We start from the raw sequence: 26,106 nt of genomic DNA on the forward strand, positions 1-26,106 counted from the left end.
CAGGCGATCCACCTGACCTCACCCACCTCGCTGCCTTGGCCGAGGTCATTCTAGCCCAACCGAGGCGAAATTATTTTTGTCCTCCAAAAAGATCGGGCCCTCTGTCCAAACAGGAACCCAGAGGACAGTGATCACCTGACTGGGGAAAATATATATGGTGACTCAAAAGAGGGCGCCACCCCCTCTCTACCGCCTCCAGGGGTGTTTTGGGGGGGTCGTCTGGCGGCGGGAGATGGAGGGGGCGGGGGGGCGGCTTGGGTTGAAGGCGCGCCCCGCTGCCTGGGCCGCTTAAAGTCCGGCCTGGGTCTGCTCCGGCTCGACTTGCAAGAGGGGGGGGGCGCGCTCCGGCCGGGGCGGAACTCAGGCAAGCCCTGCCCGCCGCACCTCGCCGGGCCTCCCCAACCGGGCCAAGAACGCCCGACGGGAGCCAATGAGCGGCCAAAGCCGCGCCGGCACCTCCGACGCCAGCCCGGAGATTGGCGTGGGAGACGCGTCAAGCTGAGCCGGGCCGGAGCTGCGGGTTCAGTGGCCCCCTCTCGACGTCGGATGCGGAGCAGCGCAGCTGGGAGGGCGGCGTGTGGGCTGCCCCGGCCTCTGCTCCAGCTTGGCCGGGGGCGCGGGCGTGGAGAGGAGCCCCGCGAGGCTGGCACTCGATGCCCCCGCTTCCCGGCGCCGGGACGGACAGGCAGAGGCCGCGGGTCGACGGGCGCCCCTCCTAGCGGGCCATGGGTAAGTGGGCAGGAGGGACGGAGGGCAGCGGCTGCTGCGCGGCTTGCGGGGCGGTTTGGGCGAGGCAGGAGCGCTTTCGCCTAGAGAGCCAGGAGCCGCCTTTCTCTCCAGGCCGCCGCTTTGGGCTTAGGAAGCGGCCGCGCCGCAGCGCCGCTATCTCCCGGCCGGGATGCACCGGCCGGCCCCCTTCCATCCTGGCCGGCAGGCTACTTCCCGCCGGCCTCAGCCAGACGTCTCTGGCAACCCGGCTTCTCCCTCAGCATCGAGTGCGTCTGCTAGTCCGTGGTAGATTGCCCCTGCATGCGGAGGTTCTAATTTGCTATAATGGCCCATACCCTCCATTAAGCCCTCGACTGCTCCTCCCCTATATGTAGATGTCTCCATTCCTCTTTTTTTAAAAAAAAAATTGGTGGCAGGGAGTTCCAGTACTTACACCCTGAAATATTTTAGTCGGTCTTAAGCTTTCGCGTTCAGAGAAGTTTCGTTATAAAAGAAATGCCTTTCCTTCCGCGTGGAATGAGGAGGGGGTTCCATTTCTTGATGCTGAAGGAGTAAGGGATCGTTGCCCAGGATAGCTTTGCCTGGAACAATTATAATACCACCTCTTATTTTTAGAAGAGGGTGCTGCTCCCTCAGCTAAGTCCCAACAGGCAGCTCTCCTCCATGCGTGGCCACAATCGCAAGAGCTGAGCGCTTTCTCCCCTCCTCTCTTCCCCTCCCTCCTCCCCGGTTGCCTCTAGAGCAAACGTACGGCGAAGTGAACCAGCTGGGCGGCGTCTTTGTCAACGGGAGGCCGCTGCCCAACGCCATTCGCTTGCGGATCGTGGAGCTGGCGCAGCTGGGCATCCGGCCGTGCGACATCAGCCGGCAGCTGCGCGTCTCGCACGGCTGCGTGAGCAAGATCCTGGCGCGCTACAACGAGACCGGCTCCATCCTCCCCGGCGCCATCGGCGGGAGCAAGCCCAGGGTCACCACGCCCAACGTCGTGAAGCACATCCGAGACTACAAGCAGGGCGACCCGGGCATCTTCGCGTGGGAGATCCGCGACCGGCTGCTGGCGGACGGCGTCTGCGACAAGTACAACGTGCCTTCGGTGAGCTCCATCAGCAGGATCCTGAGGAACAAGATCGGCAACCTTTCGCAGCCCGGAGGAGCCTACGACGCCGGCAGCGGCGGCTGCAAGCAACCTGCCCCGCAGCCCACCCTGCCCTACAACCACATCTATCAGTATCCTTACCCCGGCGCTGCGCCATCCGCCGGCACCAAGATGGGCAGCCACCCCGGAGCGCCCGTCTCCGCCGCCCACGTCAGCCTCCCGCGCTCCTGGCCGTCGGCTCACTCAGTCAGCAACATCCTGGGCATCCGCACCTTCATGGAGCAGAGCGGTGAGTGGGTCGGGGTGGGGAGGGGATGCATTATTGCACCCGGCGCGGCAGAGCTGTTATTACTCTCCATCGGGGCGCGTGGAGCTTCTTGAAGGGCGACAAAGAGCGTTTGCTGCCCCGAGGACCCTACAGTGTAAAACAGGACTTGGGAGAGGCAACAGAGGGAGGGAAAGGCGGACAGTTCAGTAAATGTAGGGCCTATTTAAAGACTAAGCAATTGTGCTTAAGGGGTTGCTGGTTTTTGTAAATGCAAAAACTGTTGAGGGTGTGTGCGTGAAAAAAGTGAAGGGGGGAGGGAGAGAGAGGCCTCCAAACAAAGAAAAAGTTTCTCCAGTCATGCTTTTGAACTATTATTTTATTTAATTTCATCGTTTTGAGTCTGGACATAAAAACAAACAAACAAGTCCCACTGAGTTCAATGGGGTTTTTACACGTTTTTTCCAAAAATAAGGTGTACATAGGATTGCAGATTTAGTATACAACAATGGATGCCCATTCTGATCTTATTGCTCTTCATCACAATCTCCTGAGGCAGTTTAGATCTGTGATGGGCAGCTGAAGGTCGTGGAAGCCAGAGGGGTCTATATGCAGCAATTTGATCTGGTCCCAGCGAAGCTTCTCCAAACTTGGACCAGAGTGAGGGCGTACTGCAAACAAGCTTTTTTCCCGAAGAAAGGAGAGAGAACTGTACAGCAGTCACTGTTAGTTCTTCTTTGCAGTTAGGGAGCAGGTGCCCTGCGAGGCCCTTAGGGTAGCTTGCACGGCCCGCCACCTCTGGCAGAGGAAGGGTGGAACTGTGCAGTTGTGGCGCCATTTCGCTGTGAAGTGTATGAAGCTGGCGAGGGAGACAGTGTCTCAGCAACCCTTAAAGATCCCGGTTTGAATATATTCAAGACCTTCGTGACAAAAGAAGGCAGCGTATTTACAAGCCTTGCCCACGGTTTCACGTTTATTACTTACCAAGAATTATAGCAGGTTTCTCAACACGGGTCAGACAGGTTTTGTTTTTGTTTGTCCTGTGATAAGCAAAAGGTTTTGTGCCTTTGGCATGACTCCCATCTGTCACTCTGTCGAAAGCCATGTATAGAACTCCTGGGTGCTCCTCTGACCTTTCTAAATGACACCCCTGGATGTGGCAAAATATACCCCCCCCACCCGCTCTCTCCAGTACAGAAGTCGCCCATCCTTGCTTTGTGCTGAGAGCTGCTAGCGATTTGCTCGAGGGTCTTTTTCATAGCTGAGCCGGGAATTGAATGAGATGCGCCCACGTCTCAACGTGCCACATGGTAATATCTCCTGCACCTCGTTACTGGAAGCCCAGAGGCGCCCTGGAAGCCGCTGCTGCAAGAACCCGGAGGGCCAGAATTCAGCAGACAGAACTCCGGCTGTTGTTGCAAAGAGGGCCCGGACATCTTGAACTTCTTATGAAAAAATGTGGAAAATATTTTCGTAGCGATGATAGATTGCCAACCGCAAGCTCGGAGCCCTTATACTGTTCCCCTTCCTTTTTTATTTAGGAGAAAAGAAAAGAAAAAATGGACCCAGCAAGTTCGTTTCGTGATTACCTTTCCCCCCCCTTTCAAATATCAAAAGTGGGAGAGGGGTTTTCTCCCCCTTCCTCCTAAAATGTTCACTCGCCTTCCGGTTGAGAAAGCCTCGTTGATTTATTCCAGCGCTTCTCGCTGAGAGTTTACTTATTTTCTAGAACTTCAGGAGATCCAAACGACCCACAGCCTCATTGTTAGAAGGAAGAGGCAGCAAATTATTTGGAATATTGTATTTTTAGGCTCTGGTTCTCTTCTACGATTTGTTACTACGTTTCATTACGAGGAAACCGTGTTCTCTCTCTCTCTTTTAAATTAAGACTTTATGTGGGAGAGAATGTTCCACTTTGTGGATATAAAATTCAGCCAGTCACAGACGTATAGAAGTCATTCGTTCTTAATGGAATAATTCATTTTTCAAGTGCATTTACAGGTTGCTTTTTTTTAAAAAAAAGGGGGGGAGGAAAGAGGCATCCCACCCACTCCCTGTTTCAAACTATAGCTATTCAGGAGCACCTCTATCTGGTTTCAGCCCCATATAATTGATGGGTCTCTATGCGCCAGGTAAGGCATTCCAAAGACACAAATCCTTTTACTCTAAAGGAGGCCCGCTTCTCCTGAGTCGGTAACAGTTCTACTGAACTGAACTATAAAGCAAGGAGTCCCGAATGCTTTAAAAATATATGCTTCCCCAGTTTAACATTGAATGTACCGAAGAGCAGGCAGTAGGAAATTGCTGAACCTTGTCCTGCTCACTGAACAACTCCCCCCGCCCCATCCCACAATCTGAAATGGGCCTCCTGAAGGATAAGGGAGCCAAAAACCGGTCCGTGTAAATGGAATAGGCATGGAGGTGGAAGATATGTTTCAAATGAAATGTTGGCAAAAGCTGTTTGCAATTTAAGGCTCGCAATTTCTTCTATATGTTTCCCCTTCGGATCACCCTCGTTTGTAACCTTGCGTTTTACGCGACGTTCAGAGCCGATCGGTTGAGCAGCTTGCCTGTAAAACACCGAGAGCCCCCCGTGTCTTCCGAAAGCTCAGCTCCCCTGGCCTCCCCAGTCCGCCAGGATTTATTCTCGAAGCACTTCCCACCCAAACAGAGGCTGCAGGAGCGATGCTGGGAACGAGCGCTTCATAAATAAATCTGGATTGCGTTTGTTGTTAGCTTCTTTTACGAGGCTGTTGCACTACAGTTAGGGGCGAAATAAAAAGAAGTCTGGAAGAATCCTTTACTGGCACAGGAAAGACTGAGAACGGAATCAAACGACGTTTGGGGTCTTCCTCGGAGGCTGTCCTTTCCCCCCGGGGACACTTCACCGAGCCAGCCTGCTCGGAGGGTACAGCTCATCTGTCCTGAGAGTTAATATTTCCCTCCATCTATTTCTTTCCCATCCCAGGCGCTCTGGCTGGGACAGATGGCTCTGCCTACCCTCCCAAACTAGAAGACTGGCCCAGTGTGAACAGGACCACCTTCCCTGTTGCCGGGCAAGGCGTCGGCGCGCTTGACAAATCAGCAGCGGAAGCAGACATTAAATACCCCCAGGTAACAGCACGGCCAGCCGGGAATTCAATGGCAGAGACGGGCTGGGTGGGGGAAGAAGCTAAAAAAGTAAGCGCGATGACGATCATCCCTTCCTGCGCGATGGGCAGAATGTCAATGTTCAGTTGTGCGTTTACTCATGTAAGATCTGTGGATCTCTGGAAAACACACTATATCTATGACCGAAAATGCTGTAAGCAGGTATTAAAAAGAGAGTCTGAAAACACCCCCACCCCTGTTTAAAAGCCATCTGACTTTATATCTAAAGAACACACTGATGGAGAATCCGGAGAAGTGGAACAGAAACATTCTCTCTCTCTCCGCGGGTGTGTCTGTGTGTAGAACAGCAAACCGCCCTTTCGAATGTATCATTGTCACAAGCCCTTTCTTTGCCTCACATGGTAAATTTGCATTTCTATTTTACTTTAGGCACAGAAAACTTTTGACACTTTCTACTCAGATCTGGTCACCACAGTATTTATTTTCTTTTAAAAATCTTACTATTCGTTTAGAAAAACCCCTACAGCAACACACATTTTGCACATAGGTTTTCATGAAGTTACCTGCGTTTAGTTATGCAAATTTCGCGGGAGCAAACACTTCTTTGAAAAGCTATCTATCTGCGCGCTTGTCCTACTTTCTGCGCTTAAGGAAGGGAGGATTCCAGAACGAGGTGCGCGTCCTCATTAAATAGGGAGAATAGAGCTTATCTCTCTTTTTGTGCAGGTGTTTTTGCACCCTTTAGACTCGTTGCAGTTTCCTGTCGCTTGCTTGGAAATGAACCGCATTGCTAATCCATTTTAATTTACTTCCAAGACAATGTTTAGAATCCTATTTTTTCGTGGGCGCCGCCATCTACTATTTTCTCTTTCTGTTGTTCTCAGCCGCCTCCCGGGCTCTCAGCTGTCAGTACCTTCCTGTCCCCTTGCGCCTACCCGTCTTCAAACCAAGCAGTCTACGGCGGGCCGGGAGGAAGCTACCTAAGTCCGGCGCATCATCACTGGCAGACGCCAGGCAACCCCTTGGCTCATCACCACGGGCCCGGCGTGGCCATCTACGGGGGAGACCCGGCTCCCACAGCGGCCTTCAAGCATCCCACCCGAGAAGGTAGGGAAAGGGGAAGGGCGGCCCACGGCTTGCCTGCGCGGTGGTGGGAGAAAGACAGCTGAGGGAAGAGGGCACCTGCCCTCTGGCCATGTCCTGCTAGCTGGGGGTGGTGGGAGTTGCAGTCCAACAACAGCTGGGGACCCACATTTGAGAAACACCGCATTGTAACCCCAACACACACTCAGCTGGTGGGTGGGAAACCCCGTGGAAAACAGTGGGATTTATTTCCACGGAAGATCGGGGCTGCGCGCGCCTCTAACCGGAATCTGTTCATGTAACCTGGGCTGCCTGGTTCAAGGGCAGCTGCCTCCTTGCCTGGCCTCTGACTTGGCTACTCCCTTTCCATTCTTTGCTGGCCCAGTTTCCTTAAGGAAGCGCCTCCACCCTCCAGCCACTGAGGAGCTGGCGACCAGGCCAACGAACCTCTTTTGCCGAAGGCGGAGAGGGAAGAATTAGTAGGTGCCAGGGAGAGGAATAATTTCCTGCGCATTCAAAAGGGACGCGGGTGGGGGGATAGTTATGGCCAAAGCACCCCCCCCCCCGTATCGGTAGGAAATGTCACGGGGAGAGACTCGAGGCTGGGTCACGTGGAGGAGCGAGAAAAAGAGACCTCGGGGGTTTCCTGCCTGTCACTGCTGTCCTCGCTAGAGAGAGACCCGCTCTTGAGTCTGCCGTGTCTCTTCAGGCATCTGTAGGAGCTAAATCATCGGGCGGGGGTGCTTTCCGGGTGGGAAAAGAATCTCCATCCTGCCAAAATATTTTCTTTCCCCTTGCATCCCTTCGCCCCGGTACAAAGCTATTCCAGCGCCTTTCCTATAGCTGTACCTTTTATTTTCCTTATGATCCATTGTGCGCAGTCACTAACTGTGTGTGGTCCCTTTCCCCAGCATTAGCTCGAAGTGGGCGCCTTTTAAGCCTGGCGCAATTATTGACAATGATTGACGACGCTAAACTGGTGCGTCATGCGTGCGTGAAAGTTGCCGGGAAGGGTTAGATGTTTTAAAAAGTTAAAATAAAGAAGGGAAGTAGTGGTAATTTTCTGAGCGAGGGCAGAGTTCGGATTTTCTGCTTTTTCCTTTGTAAATTTTTGTGACAGCGTATCCTTACTAACTTAGAACATGACTGTGTCAAAAGTATGCACTAGTAATAATGCTCATTCAGTTAAGACCCCTATTGCAATCACTGAGACTTGTCTAGTAAGAACCTAAGCACGTTTCCTCAGAGCTCAGCACCACTGAATTCAATGAGACTTACTTCCTGGTATGAATAGTACTATCTTAAGACGGTAGACAAAAAGGCAGTTTTGTTCTGTGATATTCTGACATTTGTTTCAGGAAAATGTCAGGAAAGAGCCCACCAAAAATGAAAGTTTTTAAAAATAAAGCCCTACAGCTCCCTCCTCAGTAGACCACGTAGACGTTTCCAAACTTACTTTTATATAGTAATTCAGATATTTTACAAAGCCTGCCAGTCAAACAGAAAGTAAGAAATACCTCTTAACTCGAAAAATATGCCTTCCTTTCCCCCTCCTCGCTCTTTAGGTGTCAGTTCATAAAATAAAATAAAATGAGCAGTTCTGGGAAAACCTTCCAGGGTTTTAGTAATCATCCTTTGAGTGAAAGTAGTATTTGCATATTTTTCTTGCAGGCGATGGAACAGAAAATAAATGGGTCAGGAATATACTATGAGCCAGAGCGCACACTTCCACGCAGAGACTGACAGAGATTAATTTTATTTGAGAGAAATAATAATTTCAGTACCATATAGGCAATCATTTTATGGAAGCAGTTGACCATAAATCTTGATAGGGAGCAAGTCCGTTTTCTGAAGCAATAAAGAGAAGAAGCGTTACACGAGGCGTTATAGGTTTAAGTAAGTCTAATTGTTCTCTCTCTCTTTCTCTTTTAAATAAACTAAGAAGTTTTAATTAATTAACCTATTCATTGCAAGACTTGATTTTAAAGTCTGCAAATACAACAAAATGGCTTCGTTTTCTTACTCCCCAATTTCCTGGTGCACTATCTAACTTTAAGAATAAAACGCTTACTGGGAATTGGATCCTACTCAGAGATTAACTTTTGAATAGACGTGATTAGGACTGGACTGTAAATAATACTGAGCCATTTCCCCCCAGCGAATTTCTGGTTAGTTGGTCCAGTTCACTTGGGCTGAAACCAACAACAAAATTGCTGTTGATTTGGACTGAGCTATGTTGAATCCTCATCCGAAAGATACCAGTTGTTTCAGCCTTTTTAAATATATGACCGAATGATCCGTCGGAAATCGAGCCATACTCAAGTGAATTGTTGTCCATTTACGGGTGGCGCTGTGGTCTAAACCACAGAGCCTAGGACTTGCCGATCAGAAGGTCGGCGGTTCCAATCCCTGCAATGGGGTGAGCGCCCTTTGCTCGGTCCCTGCTACTGCTAACCTAGCAGTTGGAAAGCACATCAAAGTGCAAGCAGATAAATAGGTACCGCTCAGGCGGGAAGGTAAATGGCGTTTCCGTGTGCTGCTCCGGTTCGCCAGAAGCGGCTTAGTCATGCTGGCCACATGACCCTGAAAAACTGCCTGCGGACAAACCCCGGCTCCCTCGGTCAGTAAAGCCAGAGGAGCGCCGCAATCTCAGAGTCGTCGGCGACTGTACCTTAAGGTCAGGGGTACCTTTACCTTTAGGGATATTTCATGGCACATATAGTGGCCAGATTCGTCTGGTCTTTCCAAATGCACCATGTTTCACAAACTAGCGGGAATCAAGTATTTTAGAAGAACTGTTACCTCCCCCAAGTCCTTTCTCTCTTGTCTGTAATAAAAGCGTGAATTTAAAAAAAAGAAAAACACAAGAGTGGAAGCTTTACAGTGGAAACCGGCGTTTCTGCTTTCCTTTTGCTGAACATGCAGTGTTAGGCTGCGATCCTAAATACTGGAATCCGTGGGTTTAGGATTGTGGTGTTACTGTTCTACGCTGCCTAATGAGAAACAGGCGCGCCCTTTTAGCCTTTGACTGTCCTTTAACAAAACCGGCCTCTATCGCAGTGGCTAAACCGATATTTTCTGCTAAACAGAGTCGAGACTACCTTTTTTAATGTCTTAGACCTGAGGCGGTTGTTTTCCTACGTGGCCCCTAGAGAGATGGTTTCTTTTCAGAGTTTCTTGTCTTATGCCCCGTTAATACTTCTTTACTCTCGGCAAAAGTTGGAGTCAATGCCTACGGAATAGACGCGGCTCCCCTTTTCTTTTTAAATGCGGCAGGTGGAGAGGAGCCAAAGCCTGTGTCTCTGAGATGCAACGTTTACAAGGCACGACTGTTGCTATAGTTTGGTAATGGAATCGCCACTTCTGGTTTAAATCTCGCCTATATCACGAACTCATTCTATTGCCTAAAGCAAGCTGCATTTGCCCCAGCCTCACCCCCCCTCTCCCCTCTGGAATTTGGGGGTGACCGTGATTTGCCTTACAGGTAAGGGCGGCAGGATGAAAGACGTGAAGCGCTCTAGACGCTCTAAGCACAGCATAAGCTGTTGTCGCTCTTACTATTTATTTTCAAAGTTGCTGCGGCCAAAGTCTGAGAATTCCAACTGGAACATGCAAGGAGGAATTGGTGCACTTCGGTATGAAATGCAGGTTCTAAAACCTATGCAGCCTCTTGGCTCACCGGTCTTTTGTTTTGCTTTTAATTACAGAAATAAAGTCACTTTCTGATTAGTTTCGAAGCTGGAGTCAAGCTGCCTCTGTCCTTGCCAGCCTGACATCCACAACTCATTTAAGCCAGAGTGCCCCAGTCCTATCTTTGGCGGCACTTGGGCTCTAAGCGCCCACGGTACACGTGTCAGCAGCAAACTCTTGTTCAAACCCTGCTCCGTCCCAATCACGTATAAGGAGTGGGTTGCGCCGTGGGAGGGGGTCGTGTATCCCCCGCTCTTCCTTGACTCCCCACCTGCCATTCCCCCTCCCTCACGTACCAAACCGGAAATAAGAAAGGCGCTTGGGAGAAGAAGAGGCTGCGGGGACCGAAGCGGCTCTGAGCGGAGTGCAGCTTCTCACCACGTGACCTCCTTGTGCTAAAACCCGCGACCCAGCCCAGCTGCATAGGTGCCTGAGGCAGAACCCCGTCTAGACCCGCAGGGAACCTCTCCTGCGTAAGATGAGTACAGCGCAAGAGAAGGATGCCTCGTGCAAAGGCTCCTAGCGCCGCTGCCGAAGAGCTGTCTTATCAGGGCTGTTTTCCCCTGGCTTCTGGGGTGGTTCTCCCGGGGTGTGGCAGGAGAGGATAGCAAGCGTGGCAAGAAGATTGAGAGACAATCAAAGAAACAGTTAAACTTTTCAGTGCAGTATAGTAGAGTATCATTTTTATTTTTAATCTGCATGATATGAATATATACATTTTCAAAATGAGAGCACGAACACTGGCTATTCTTCTATAGTTCTCCATGAAATATTGTTGTGAACAGGGATTTCAACTCCGACAAATATGAAAGATCAGAAAAGGGAAAGGTTTCTTTGTGTTGATGAAAAGATGAGAGTTTGTCTCAAACTATACCTAGATAAATGAGATTACCTGGCAAAAGCAAGCTCATTCCTCATATTGAGTTTGCATGTATACTTAAGGTACATCTGTAAGAGGCTGGTTTATAATTATATTTGGGAAGGATTTGTGTTTATACTTTATGGGTGCCCCGTGATCATATTATAAACTTGTTGCGTTCTAGGTTATAAATCAAGTGCAGCTAGGAGTTGTTTCTTTTGATTTTCATATGTATTTCTTATCAATAAAAAAATTCAGTGTGGCAAAAGCAAATTTTTATTTTGAAAGTGTGGCCCAGAGATAAAAGTTTGAGAACCACTAAATTGTTTCCACATGTGAGTTTTGGTTCTGGGGATTTTTGTTGAAACAAAAAGTGCTTCATATTTGGGGGTAGGGTTGTTGCACAAGACTTGATTTTTTAAAGCACACACATTTAAAACAACAGGCACAAGAATATGTTCACATTATCTTATTTCAGTTCAGTTTATCATTGTGTTAAGGCATATCACCACCTTAAACTATTTGTTTGTAAGTTTTCATTGTGGTTTATGTTTCTAGCGCATTTAAGCACTGAGATCAATAGCACTTCTAATACTAATTAAATATTTACTTCTAATTTGGGAAGGGGAGTGCAAGGAGTGGGCAGCTGCAGTCTTAAACAAAATTACTTGGAAGCAATCTGGTTCCCATAAAAGGAGCAGACCTTAATTCCAAGTAAATGCATTTAGAAAATGGCTATGCAAAGGTACAGAAGGTATTAAGCACAGGTGTGTAGGCTATCCTGGGTACTTCTTATCCTCTGCCAAAAGTAGGCCAGGTTTCAAGTGCTGAATTTATTGCAGCTCCCCTGAAAGCATCTGCTTCTCTTTTTATTGTGTTGCTGAGTGAAGGGATCCATCTCCAGAATGCAGAATAATGGACCCAGTTTAGGAACATAGAATTAGATTGCATGTCAAAGGGTTTGTTGTTGTCGTTGCTCATATTGCACCTTGCCTCTTCCTCCTTCCAATCTACCTTTGGTGGTGGTTGTTTTTTAAAAATCATATATTAAATACTTATAAATAAGCATTTTACAGAGTCAAAGACTGGTTCCTACCCATTTAGCAAGCAAATGCCAATGAAAGACTAATCTGGTCTGTGACCGTTTAATAAAATTTGATTCATTCCAATGAAAGACACACATGGGAGTGGGGAGAGACAAGAAAGGGAAGAGGAATCAGACAGTAAATGTTACATAGTAATCATCACAAGGAATGAATGTGAACAAATTTAGTTACATCCATTTAACACTTTCTTTGGGGTAGGTATGAGAAGGAGACGGTTAATGGGTGTGATATGAGGCCTGTTTTGAGAAAAGAGATTGTACAATTTTCTATGGGGCGTTGTGGGTGTTGCTACAGGGACAAGTTTTTCTGTGCACATTCTTTTCTAATGAGCGGGAGCAGTGTGCTTGTATGATAGTGTGTTCCAAACCACAGGTCCCTGATATTTCCATGTTTAAGATATGCCTTGGTGTTTTGGGATTGTCAGGTGTAGCAGAATACTCTTTGATCATGTTCACACATGCATGTTCATTAGCTGCAGTCAAGTGGTGACTTCCATGTGTGAATGATTTGCCACAGATCATAGAAGCAAAAGAGGTTTCATATCAGCTCACATAACTTTTCAGTGGAGGCAGATCACACAGCCAGCTGACAGTTCTAGATATCAAGCCCTGTGCAATGAGGTGATGGGAGATCAAGTGACACATGTGAAGGGACTCCTTTTGTAAATATATATAGTCCGCTCTACTGTTATTTGAAGAAGACCCAATTATTTTAATTCATTGGCTCCTTTGCTGAAGTTTGCCAAAGAAGAGCATTTGCTCTGATTCCCCACAGTGAAAAGAAAATAATTTTACAGGGATTCTGAGTAACCAGTGTTATGAAGCTTGCTAGGTTGTGGACTGATGGTTGTTCTAAAAAGAAGAGAAAAACTGTCCACAGTCTCCATGGCAGAAATTTCCCTGCCACTGTCTGTTCCCACTTCACACAGCAGCTACTGTAAGTACCAAGTGTACATAACTTAACAGTCATAACATAACTCAACACCTATGTATGCCTACCTGGCAACTCTGACTGGGACACACTTTCCCATGTATGTGCATGCACTGTAAATGCAGACAGTGTGCATATAATTGTTTCACACATTATGCAGCAGGAAATGTGTACTTACATACCCTAGAGAAGCCTTAGCCATCCTAGCCAAATATCTTTCCGCAATACATATGCAAACCCTGTCACATTCAAAGGTTAAGCTTTATTGGGTAAATGGAAACATTTTCTCAAATATCCCTTAAAACCACAACGTGTGAAGCAACCCAAGATATACCTATGCTACTCTGTTCAGTCCTTATAGTCCCACCCAGCTAAAAAAAAGAAGTTGTAACTAAATTCCATGGAAGATAATGGATGGTGCCCTTTAGTCCTGGCTTTTAATGTGATTAAATGCCTAATTCTGAGGCAGCAAATGTGTGCCTGGGTGGTACCACTACATGTGGCATATTGGAAAGAATGTTTCCTCATCCAAGAAAAGAAAAAGAAAAGAGAAAATAAAAGTTTCCCACAAATAGGAAAGCAGAGGAAAGGCTGGAGCCTTTCTTTGTAATATCTAGTTTTCCATGTGCTTGGAATTGATTTGTACGGCAGGGCCTTCCATGAGGTGAAGGGCCTTTTGCCATCTGAAGAGTTTACCACCTCCCCGAGGTACAGATGTAGGGTTATAATTAACTACAGCTGGATTTGGGGCCTTAATTAATTAATTAATTTTATAGGAAAGATGGGTGTGATCTCTGAGCACACCGTTGTGCCTCTGCTGCTGACACAACTTGCTTCACACACTTCTTTATCTTCTTTAATGGAAGGGCTGCCATACTATAGTATACATACTACGGTGCCATACTATTTTTTACTGTACTGTAATTATTTGTATGGTTTTACTAGAATATATATAAGTCTGTGTGTTCTAATTCTATCAAGGTCAAATTGTTTTTAATGATTGTTTCCCCCCTATGTTTCCAACTGCTCTTATGTTTTATCTGTAAGTCACCGTGAGTCCCTGTCAGGAAGAAAGCCGGGGGGTGGTGGTGGTAATGATAATAATAACAAGAACCTGTCCCCCTTGTCTTGCAGCTGTGGACAGAAAACAAGCCTCCAGCCCTGGGGGCAAAACCCCAGCAGACTCCCTGGCAGCCACCATCCACGGACTTTCGGCCCCAGCCTCCTCATCCTAGAAGGAGAAAGAGGCGGGACATGGCGTCTGAGGCGAAGGCAGCTTGGAGGGGGCAAAGTGCCTGAGAAACTCTTCCCCACCCCCCTGCAAAGCGAGGTTTGAGGAGATGAGAAGCTGTGGCCGTTGACAAGGCTGCTGCTGCAGCAGTGGTGGGGGCCCCAACCTGACTGGATCGCAGGCCAGAGGTCCTTGGCGGGCTGGGTGGCTGGGGTGAGGGTATCAAGCCCAAGGAGAGGGGTTTATGGGCGGAAACCAACCAACCACAAATGCTTTGCCCCCGCCACCTTTTCTGTGAGTCTCGGATGAAGGGACACAACATTGGATTTATACCCCGGAGGGCAAGGGGAAACCCCAAGAAAACATTATTGGTCGCTGGCTGCAGACATTCAAATGCCCAACTGAGGTGAGAAAAATAAAAGAATTCTAAAGGGCAACCGATCTTTTCCCAATACATCTGTTTCAAAATAAAAGACAGTTTTATGGGTTTTAGTACCCAAAGTTTACTGCTTCGTAGTCCGGCTGGCCAACTCTGCACCTCTGACTTCACCTCACAGCAGGGCTCGCTTTTTCCTTCGGATGGGTCTGGCCTCAAAGTGTCATTGTAGCACTTTTTCTTTTGGACAAAAATGAATCATTGAAAAATATTTCCCTATATTTGAGAAATGCATTCTCACAAACAAAAAGAATAGCATCCCCAATTTGTGTCTTTTACAATCTTCCTCATCAAAAGATAGGCAAAATGAACAAAGGTGGATCTATATTCTTTTTGAAGGAGCATTCCATCCTCTCTTCTTTTTTAATTTAATTGTGATGCGTTTTGGTACTGGCAATGTGAGCAAAAAGGCATGTTTTCAAAACACGAGGTGGCAAGAGAAACCTTGCTCTGGGCTTGCGGATGCAGGCACATAGGTTCCCCTCTCTTCTCCAAGGCTTTCTACCCCCCCCCCCACCGTCCCGTTGGCTCTGTGCTGTGAAAGCCCTATTTTTGCCAGTGTATACATGCCTCTAACCCCTAGTGTAAAAGGACAAGTCTGTATTGATCTTCTCTGATTTTATATTTTTATAGCAAACAAATAAAAGATGGACAAAAACTTCTGTTTGCGACTTCATTCCATTCTCTGGTCTTCTGTTTCTCATGAAGACATTCTTAGCAGCACAATCCTAACCATGTTTACTTGGCAGCAAGCCCTGTTGATTTCACACTGGGTAGCTCAGTTGGTCAAAGTGTGGGGCTGACAACGCCAAGGTTGCAGGTTCGATCCTGTCCTGTAAGTGCCAGCTGTATATTCCTGCATTGCAGGGCATTGGACTAGATGATCCTGTGGGTGGTTCCAACTCTATGATTCTATGAGATAACCCCCTCGTGGGGGAAAGCCCTACTGTGACCTTTTACAGCTGAAAAAAGTATTCAAATATTTGACAGTTGCTTGAGGTTAAAATTTGATCTATCAAAATGTGAAACTCAAAATCTGAATGTTGAAGATGTAATTTTACTTCAGCAGCTGAGCTCTGTGCACTTATTGATAGCTTTTGATTTATCATGGCAGTAATTAAATATAAAACGTCAAGCTTGTAACTGTCAGATGTGACATACCATGGCACCAGGGCTTTTTTTCAGCTGGAACTCACCAGAGCTCAACTCCAGCACCTCCCAGGTGGGCACCATGGCCAACCTAAGAGAACAAGGGAGAAGTTCCGGGTGAGCTCCAGCACCTCTTTTTCCAGAAAAATAGCACTGCACGGCACATTAGCTATACAAAATGGTAAAATATTAGTTGATTTTAGTACTTCTTGATAAGAGCTCAGCCATAGTCTTCAATATTTTTGGACCCACTTTTAGGCCAGATGTTCTCTTGAGGGCCAGCAAGCCTGGCCAGTGGGCATTATTATTTCTAATGGGGCAATGAAGGGAGCAGAGACCCAGAAGGCAGGCTGGTAGGTCTCTGTGAGCTCCCTGTTTCCTTTAGGCACTGCACTGAGGACTCTGTTGTTTATGGGAGGTCCCTAGAGTGTGCTGGTCTCAGAAATTCCAGGTTCCAGTCCCAACTTGGCCATGAAACTCACTGGGTGACGTAGTGGGCCAATTACTGACTCTCACCCTAGCCTACTCCACAAGGTTATTGTGAAGATAAAAGGGAGAAGAGGGGGGATTGTGTAAGCTGCTTTGGGTTTCTTGGAGGGAAAAGGTGGGATATAATTGTAATAATAATAAAAAAAACCAACCAAGGTTGGGCTGGTTACTACTATGAGCACGATCTGTGCCTGCAAACATCTTGCTCATGCTGTCAGGATGAGAAGACAGCACCACCAGTAGAGTTTGGTTTATGACCCCCCCCCCCTTGTTCAAGTTAGTGGGATTCTAAAAGAAAAGAGTTGGGGAAAACAATGCAGTGCTGCCAGCGTTGATGTGGCCGCTCCAGATGTGAGACCCCCTCATATGTGAAGCCTGGAGCAACTGCCCCCTGTGCCTCTCTTTAAAAAGACCCTGTGGGTCTTCCTGGGGCAGGTGAATGTTTTCAAAATGAGAAGCAGGAGGTTGCAGCTTGTCTCTACCAAAAGTATGATATGTCACCAATGGGGAAGTCATGTTGCATTTTTGTTCTGATCTAGTAATTCCATGATCTCTCCCCACCTTCTTCCTAGAATATTTCATAATGTTTGGTTGATGTTCCTGCTGTCTCTGATATTACAGTTACCGCTTCCCATGGTGTTAGTTTTCTCAAAACAGCTGTAGGACCCAATACTTCCAAAGGGAAAATTCTTATCTGGAGGTAGTGGAACCTTGGAGGTGTCCAACCTCCCATCTTTTGAGTAATGTCCTGTTACTAGGTGCCCGTCTACAATGAATTCTCCAAATTTAGATATTGCTAGATGCCTTTCCACTTTCAAAGACTTCGAAATTTACTCTGTGGCATTGCTGAGGCTAGTGGGGAGATATCTAAGCTTATTCTTCCTGCCTGTGCCTCAGGTACACTGCCCAATCATTAAAAAGCCCAGCTCAGAGCATCCCTGCCTTTGAGGGCTTCCTCTGCCTTATCTTTGGAATCCCCTACCTGTGTCAATTTGTCACATGCCCACTCTTAATGCTTTTAAGTGCCATTTGAGGACCTTTTAATTCTCCAAAGCATATTATTGTTGATCTTATTGCTAGTGTCAATGCAGTCTTTTTACTACGTATAACTTTAATTCTATTTTCAGTTAAAAATATTTTTTTTACAGTGCTTATAAACCAGCTCATATCATGATCTCTGGAGAGTTTGGCTGAGAGGAAGAAATATTTTAATGATTAAATAAAATAAAATAATAGCTACAAGTTGGAACACAATTTGCTTTTAAAACCAGTGGAGAATAAATTCTAGTCATGGCTGTCAGTTATGTCCAGATGGGAAAACAGCAATTGTCAAATAATGGCTACTAAAATGAGGAATTGATAATCTGTCTTTTTTCAGCTCAGTATACACCACTTGAAATACTTCTTGTAAATGTTGAATAAATGCTAACAAGCTAGCTAACAATGTTTTTCAGAGGAAGTCTGGAAAAATCCCAGAGGGATAAATTTTGCTTGTTGCTGCCACTGATGCGTTTTATCATTTGGTGCCTATAGTGAGCAATCACTTGACTCTAAGCTGTCATAAAGTGGTTTGGAACCCAACACTGAATTGTGGTAACAGCTACAGAGATGAACTGCAGAATTACAGATGACAATCTGGCGCAAAATGTTGCTGTGTATCTACAGTCCCCAACCATTGAGAATAACAGCCAGCTTCAAAAGGAGCTATGACCAGCTTAACACATTTTGCTGCCTGAGGCATGAGTGGTTATTGGGGAGGGGCAGAACAGGGACCTGGCCTCTTGACTGCAGAATCACTGTTACCTATCAGGATGGTGGGGGAGGGACAGGGAGGTAGCCTGCATCCCCTCAACTCTAGCATGGCCCATGTCTCCTACTTTTCGAAGAACAGCTCTGTCTGGTTTAAAGAGAAAGTTCCCTAACAAGGGGAAGCAGCAGCTCTGAAGATGCTTATTGACAGCACATGGACAGCAGATTGAGCAGAGACATACTTCAACTGATTACAGGTAATCCTCTAGTGACCAACATAGCATTTGTAGGCTCCTTTATATAATATTTTTTTGTTTTACCTAATATTATTTAACTCCACTTGACATTAAACCATTTTTTTTTGTTAGCTGGCTTGATCTTCCCAACAAAAAGAACCAAGAAGTATGCCAGAAGTAGTTTGTATGCTTTATTTTCATTGTGCTTTAAAATATGTGACCAATGTGACAGTTTTGCAACCTCAAGAATTTATCTGTAACTTGGTTAAGCATTTTCTCTAAAAAGGCAATATACATAAAGAGCAAATGTTTCAGGGGTTAAGCATCAAACTTATAGTAATGTTTACTGGAAACTGGAAACAAAGTTTTATGGCAAGTGACTTGTGACCAATATAACATGAGCCCTGCGCATACAACATTTTACTCTGCATTCACAAGTAGCAGGTTAGCATCAAGCTGTAATGCCCATGGGAATTTACACTTACAGGCAAATGTCACCTAAGTCCTTTTTAAAAAGAGGATTTCATACAAATGACTATCATAGTACATCACCCAGCCAACTATTTTTATTTTCAATTTCGCAAACTCAACTGACACCAGTACATCAGTGGCTGTTTCTGTTTCTGTACCTTCTTTCAGGATAATCACATTTCCCATCGGGACATTATTCCCTCTGTGTGTAGTGTTTGCTTTATATTGTGTTAGGAATTAATTTATACTTTGTGGTCAAGACTCCCCTTTCATGAAATGTCTGTGGATTGAGAGAAATTATTGTGCTCCCTAACTAATATTTGCTTTCAATTCTGTCCAAAATTGTAACCGATAACAATGTGTTCAGTCTGGCTACAAAAACCTATGGAGGAGGCTTGCTAAAATGGTAGAGAAAAGAAAACAAGGGCGGCCTGAATGTCAGGAAAAAAGATAAGGGAGAGGAGTCGCAGTTTAGCAGACAGCCCTTGGCTCAATCCCTGGCATTTCCAGTTAACACAGAAGAAAAACTCACTACTAGACTCTGAGAAGTTCTCCCCCCTTCTTTGTTTTCTGTGGATGCCTTATTAAAATGTTGAAACAAAAATTTTTTTCCTTCCAGTAGCACCCTAGAGACCAGTTAAGTTTGTTATTGGTATGAGCTTTTTACCTGAAGTGTGCATGCACACGAAAGCTCATACCAATAACAAACTTAGTTGGTCTCTATGGTGCTACTGGGAGGAATTTTTTTGTTTTGTTTCAACTAAAATGTTGTTAGTGTGCCTAACGGAATATGTCAGGGTTCATACCTGTGTTAATCACAACATTCATGTGGCTGTTCTGCTTTTACTTGAATAGCCACACTGAGAGGGGCAATTATGAGCAGAGAAGCACCTACCATTCCTCACTCTCAAGCTGCTCTCCCTCTTTGGGTTTCTGCAAACACCGGCCTGCTGTAGGGAGAGGAAAGTCTGCCAAGGGAGCTGAGGGGGATTTGGAGAAGGGAAATAGTGACAATGGAAGGGATTAAGTGTCGCCTCTCCTTGCTTCTCCACGCTCAGTCATTTCTTCCTGAAGTGGTTGCTCAGCAGTCCTTTTTATTTTAACACACATTTGGTGCTTCCACAGTATGGAATAGGTCATACTAAACACTTTATCAGAATTAACTAAAAGAATCCACCAGCCCACCCTTCCCTGACATAAAAACTAATCCTCCCTTTCTGATTCATGTGAGAATCAGATGAGAATGTTACAACCTGAGTCAGGGATGCCAACTTGAATAAAATATTGGGGCCCCAGGTAAGCCCCATCCCACATAACCAATCACATGACACAGCACACACACAGCATTTGAATGGGAACTTTGGGGGGCCTGGTCCCCTCAAATATTTTATGGGGTGGGGGTTGAAGGGACCTCAGACCCTAGGAATTGGCTCCTATGATCTAAATTCACATAAACTTAAGATGTTGTCAGCTTCACTACAATTTTTCACACTTTCCTTCTAGTAAAACTGCTCTCAGGAAGATGGCTAATCCTGACCAATTTACTGGAAACTGGCCGGCACAGCTGCCACCACGAGTTTTGTTTTAAATAAGTAACATGTTCAGATGTACCACCAAAAAAAACACCAATACAGAGGAAAGGTTTTCGCTATGCAAGAGAAAATCTTCTTTTAAAGCACCGAGCGCCTTTTGCTCAAGATGTGGACGCATGTTTCTATTGTGCCAGAGTCTCAGTAAATCAAAGTGGAGTCATGTGATGTGACCCATGATATTTAGCAGTTTAGTATGCTAATTATAGAAAATGTGATACCTATAAAATGAGAGGTGATGATAGTACACGGGGACACAGGGAATGAAAGATGAGAGACGAAGGTCTGTTTCTGTGGCTATGCAGATTATAAATGCTGAAAAAGACTCCGAGTTGAGGGAGGAGTGAAATGACTTCACTCTTGGATGCTAAGCCTAGTTTGCATTCATACTGGCTTGAATGTTTGCAAGGCAATAATTTCTGGTCTGTGAATAGAGGCAATGACTGTTGTTTAGAATTCAGACATATTATTGACAGACGGGGGTATTATTTGAAGTTAAGATGTGCATGAACTTGGAGCATGAGTGGCAAGGTAAACTTGTATCATCAATATTTGTTCTAGATGGGACCTGAGGCTATTGCCATGACCCTGGTACTCGTGTACACAGCAGTGCCTGTTAGATAATTGGCATCTGTGCTGTTCAGCTGTTCAGGGAGTTGAAGTGGGGAAGGGCAAATCTAAACACTTCTTTATAAGAGGCAAGGCTTTTTAGTTTTGAAGGGGGGAAAACCTACTGAGGGGAACATGATACAGAAAGTAGATACACACATGTCCCCCCCCCCCAAAAAAAATAACTTAACCCTGGTAGAATTCACAATCGCCCAATTGGTGCATCCAGGGCACATGACAAGAAGCGCTTCTTCACACAACATGTAATTAATCTATGTAAGTTACTGATGGTCACCACTGTAGATGCCTGTAAAGGGGTATTAGAAAAATTCATGGGGGATAGTACTATCAATGGTTATGATGATATTTAAATGAATAATGCTACTGAAATATCACTTCCTTGTTGTCAGTGGTTGATTTCCTCCCAGTGCAAACAGGAACATTACAAAGGGACAATTTTCATTATGGCCAGAGCAGGAGGAAAACGGGTAAAACATTTTTGTAAAAAGATAAATTACTGTGATCTCAAAAATTGTTAGTCCTTCCTAGCAGTTGCTGTTTTCATTTTTTTAAAATGTGCTCTTAAAATGCATTTATTTAAAAAGTATGCACTTTGGAGAAATTGGGCTGCATCTTTATCACTTCCAGTTCTGGGATTTTGGATGGTTTGGGGAAAGGCACTTTTACTGTGGAATACTGCCTTTGACCTTTTAAGGCTTTCATCTCCGCAAAGTGAGAATAGTGACAGCCATTTATTTAACCCTTTAGCAAAACTTCTGCCCCTCTGAAACTTGCTGTCAGGGCTCTTAATAGGCCACCCCTAAACCTTTCCCTGAGGGACACGGGTGGCGCTGTGGGTAAAACCTCAGCGCCTAGGACTTGCCGATCGCATGGTCGGCGGTTCAAATCCCCGCGGCGGGGTGAGCTCCCGTCTTTCGGTCCCAGTGCCTGCCCACCTAGCAGTTCGAAAGCACCCCCGGGTGCAAGTAGATAAATAGGGACCGCTTACTAGCGGGAAGGTAAACGGCGTTTCCGTGTGCGGCTCTGGCTCGCCAGATGCAGCTTGTCACGCTGGCCACGTGACCCGGAAGTGTCTCCGGACAGCGCTGGCCCCCGGCCTCTTGAGTGAGATGGGCGCACAACCCTAGAGTCTGTCAAGACTGGCCCGTACGGGCAGGGGTACCTTTACCTTTAAACCTTTCCCTATCAACTCACGAAAATACGTTGGTAGATTTAGAAAATAAAACCCTCAGTGCAAAGTCACACAGATCTTCTTAACTCAAAGAGTTGTATTCAAGTAAGTAATACTCAGAGCAAACACACTGAAATTAATGAACCTAAGTTTGTCATGTTCATTAATTTCAGTGGATTTGCTCTGATCTGCAGAGGTTCTCCCCCCCCCCAACAAAAGGCCTGCCCCCCTAACAAACACCCTTGCTACGCCCATGTCCTTCAATATCTTAAAAAGTTAAATATCAGGCTATGAAATGAAGTGTATGCATACTGCACTTAATAAGTAAGAAATCTGCAAGAAGGTAATCCAAACTCTTCAACAAAAAAAGATAACTGCCTCCTTACTATCTGCACAGTTTATTCTGCTTCAGTAAGTCATGGGGAGAGTTAAGGAGCTATAGAGAGCACTGAAGCCCCTCCTGGGTTCTCAGCTTTTCCCCCACACAGCTTCAAGTATATCTTCATAGCCATAAAAGCTTGAAGTAAAGGATAGAGAAGGGGGAGTAAAGGGAAGAAAGGGACTGGAGCGGGAGGGAAAGAGAAAGAAAAGAAAAGAAAAAGAGAAGCTGAGATTTTTTGGAAAGCAGAATTGTGCAGACCATATCACATTTTACAGCTTCTCTGAACTCCTTTGGAACCAAAGCATACACAAAGACCCAATCTTATGCCTGTTGTGAGCCCTACAGCGAAACACACATTCCAGACAGCATAGAACTGATAAATTTTGGGTTAGATTTGTAGGTGTTCACAGATGTCACTGAATGCAGTGAAATGTTTGAGTTAAATTATTGTTTCTAACAAGCTATTTTGCATTTATAACTACAAGAGGAATTGTGAAATTGTTTCACTTATTTTAGTGATTAAATGTTGACCTTTCCCAACTAAAGTCATAATAAAGAACATACCAAGTAGCTTTGTTCTTATTGATTGATTGATTCATTGATTGATTGTTGCAATTTATTTCCATATCATTGCTCCCAAAGTGATGACTTGCATTATCATCACAACCAAATAAATAATGGAGCACAATAAAATGTCATAGATAATCAGCAAACGAACTATAAGACAGCAAAATCACAACACAGGGATTGAGGGGGGGGGAGCCATAGAAAAATGTTCCTAGGCTAGAGGATTAAAAGGCACTCTCACCTACCCTATATTGCATGGGTGAGGTAGCCAGTGACCCAATGGACTACAGCTCCCTCCATTCTTGACCACTTGGCCATACTGGCTGGGACAAATGGAGTCTGGCAACATCTGGAGAGCCACACGTTTCCCATCTTATTACTGCACACATTTTGGTTTGGAAGAACAGAGGAAATAGGATAGCAGGCATACTTGCAGGTATGGAGAGCTGTGGAAAGTTGCAGCTTGTGCCCCTATTTGTGTAAAACTCTTAATCTCAGGGTTGTGGGTTCAAGCCCCATGTGGGGCAAAAGAGTCCTGCGTTGTAGGGGGTTGGACTAGATGACCCTCATGGTCCCTTCCATGGGAATCTTAAGGAAGGCAGGAGAGGCTATATTGTTTTAGGAAAATGTTGACTGTTCTAGTAAGAATACATCCCACACCTTCCAACTCTACAAGTCTATGATTTTATGATTCTATCCCTAAGAAAGATTTTTATGCAAAACAACGCAAAGCTTAAAACACATATGATTTTTAGTGAATGGGCCATAACCATGACAATATTATGGCTCTTAGCAGAGCATGTATTACTTGCAGATGTTAACTTGGCAATTGTACATGAAGGCATCCACATACATGTACACACAAAACTTTTTCCTTTTTCTATAGTTTACTGCAATCTGGAGCAGCTTTAGCTTCACAAACTGATTCTAAACACTAATTACCTAGAAACATGCTGTTTCTGATATGTACCCTGCAAACTTCAGTTCTAAATGTAAAATGCAAAATTTAGGCTAGAATCCAAGACAGTGATGTGCTGCGGCTTGCTCTGTTTTTTCCTGTAACCTTTTCGGCTGCCAAAGAAACAAACCACTGATCAGTCAAATAAAAAAAATGCCTGGTCCTTTTGTCAGTGGGGAGAGTTTTCAAAAAGCAAATCTGTATTTCATAGAATTATAGAATTGTAGGGTTGGAAGGGGCCCCCAGGGTCATCTAGTCCAACCCCTTGCAATGCAGGAATCTCAACTAAAGCATCCATGACAGAGGGCCATCCAGCCTCTGCTTAAAAACCTCCAACGAAGGAGAGTCCACAACCTCCCAAAGGAGTCAATTCCACTGTGAAACAGCTGTAACTGCCAGAAAGTTCTTCCTGATGTTTAGCCATTTGTACACAAGGAAACTTGTACCTGAAGATGAAACTGGCAGGTCAGCTCAAAGACTCCTAAGCAATGGTAATATGTCTTGTATGCCTCCTTCTGGCAACTCCTGCAGCCAAGCTGGTGCCAAACGTCTTGGTCTCCTTTTCTTTGGAGCACATCAGCAGGGCCAAGAGGGAGGAGTTGTCTGATCAGCCCAGTACTTCCATACATACTGCCCAGGCTTGTGCCCCAGAGAGGCCACTTTGGTGCTGCTAACATGGCAAAAACAATGTGGGAGGCAGCAGTTACAAGTTACCAGTCTCTGCAGCCACAGCAGGCGCTGTGATTCTCCAGTGATTTGGCTTCACCCTCAGAGGTGCACTCCATTGTCTCTTCTGAGAGACAGATACCAACAAAGTGGTAAGAAGTGGTGCACTGTTAAGAAATACCAAACCTTTGAATTCACAGCAAATAATGGCATTCTGATAATAGAGCATAATAGCACACACCACATGTGTGTACAAAATAAAAACCCAATCTTCCTGGTTGATGTATCATCTAATAGAATTCACCTGAGAAATACCTACATTTCTCCAACTTCCCTGGGGAAACATTCTAAAGCAGGCATAGGCAAATTTGGCCCTCCAGATGTTTTGGGACTACAACTCCCACCATCGCTAGCTAAAAGGACCAGTGGGATGATGGGAGTTGTAGTCCCAAAACATCTGGAGGGCCAAGTTTGCCTATGCCTGTTCTAAAGGCATGGTAGTACAACCAAAGAGATTCTCTCCTGGTCGCCACCCTCCCTTCCTCAGATTGCAGGGGTTTCAGATAAGGATCTCAGTGATCAGGTAGATCAGTTATGGGTGTGGTTTTCAGCCAGTGTGCCTTGAATGATGGTCAGGGGTGCTGTGGGCAGCACTGGCCTCTGTCCCTCTTTCCTTCCTTCCGTCCTCTGATGCCCTCCCACATCTGTCTCCCAAAGGTGTGCTTCCCAGGCCTCTGTGGGACGGTGTGAGGAGGCACCTCTCTTTGGGGTGGGGGGGGGGCAGCTCAGAGACCAGGAGTGGCAGCTGCGGCTGCCCAGAGGACTCCCACGGCAAGGGGAGAAAACAGGAGGCTGAGCGAAGACTCCACAAGGGAGAGGGTTTGAAAAAGGGTGAGAGGCTGCCAGCTCTGCAGGCAAGGGGGGACATAACTGGGCTCCTGAGCCCCACAGGGGTGCCGCAGAACGAAGGTAGTTGGTCAAGGGAGCCACGGACTCAAAAAGGTCGAAAACCTCTGGTGTAGATGATCTGACAAATACCTTGACCCTAAGCCATGAAGGGTTTTGTAGGTAAGCATCAGCACAGTTCATTGAGCTCTGAAAGGGACAGGGAGTTGGTGAAGCTGTTTCAGTACAGTTGAAATATGATCTCAGTTGCTATGCAATGACTGTGTTTTGAACTTACTGCAGTTTCCAAACCAGCTTCAAAAGCAGCTGCATGTACAATATATTAATCCTATAAGGAAGTTACAAGAGCATGAAAAACCATGGCCATATTATTTTGGTCCAGGAGGGGACACAACTAGCACATAAACCTAAGGTGGTGCTCCAAACCACTGAGGTTATTATTATGAGTCATTATATTTGCTAGCTGCTATGAACCTGTTCTTGAAGGGATGTATATTCTAGAAATAGCTAAGTAAATAAACTCAAAAGCACACTCATCTAAGCAGTTTATAATGCACTTAGGGCTGCTCTGCTCTGCTCTGGCAGAATTCTCCCTGGGTTTTCTGGT

The 26,106-nt window shown here is 45.9% G+C and overlaps 1 protein-coding gene across 1 annotated transcript; it reads left to right on the forward strand.

The window, feature by feature from the left end:
• The first annotated feature begins 252 nt into the window (after positions 1-252).
• On the forward strand, positions 253-15,199 carry PAX1 (paired box 1). Its single transcript, XM_077933554.1, has 5 exons — positions 253-729; positions 1,472-2,114; positions 5,059-5,204; positions 6,086-6,308; positions 14,004-15,199. The coding sequence occupies exons 1-5, from the start codon at positions 547-549 to the stop codon at positions 14,102-14,104; spliced, it is 1,296 nt and encodes a 431-aa protein (XP_077789680.1). The 5' UTR covers positions 253-546; the 3' UTR covers positions 14,105-15,199.
• The last annotated feature ends 10,907 nt before the right edge of the window (positions 15,200-26,106 follow it).

This window comes from Podarcis muralis, chromosome 8, assembly GCF_964188315.1.
Source record: "Podarcis muralis chromosome 8, rPodMur119.hap1.1, whole genome shotgun sequence".
NCBI classification, from domain to species: Eukaryota; Metazoa; Chordata; class Lepidosauria; order Squamata; family Lacertidae; genus Podarcis; species Podarcis muralis.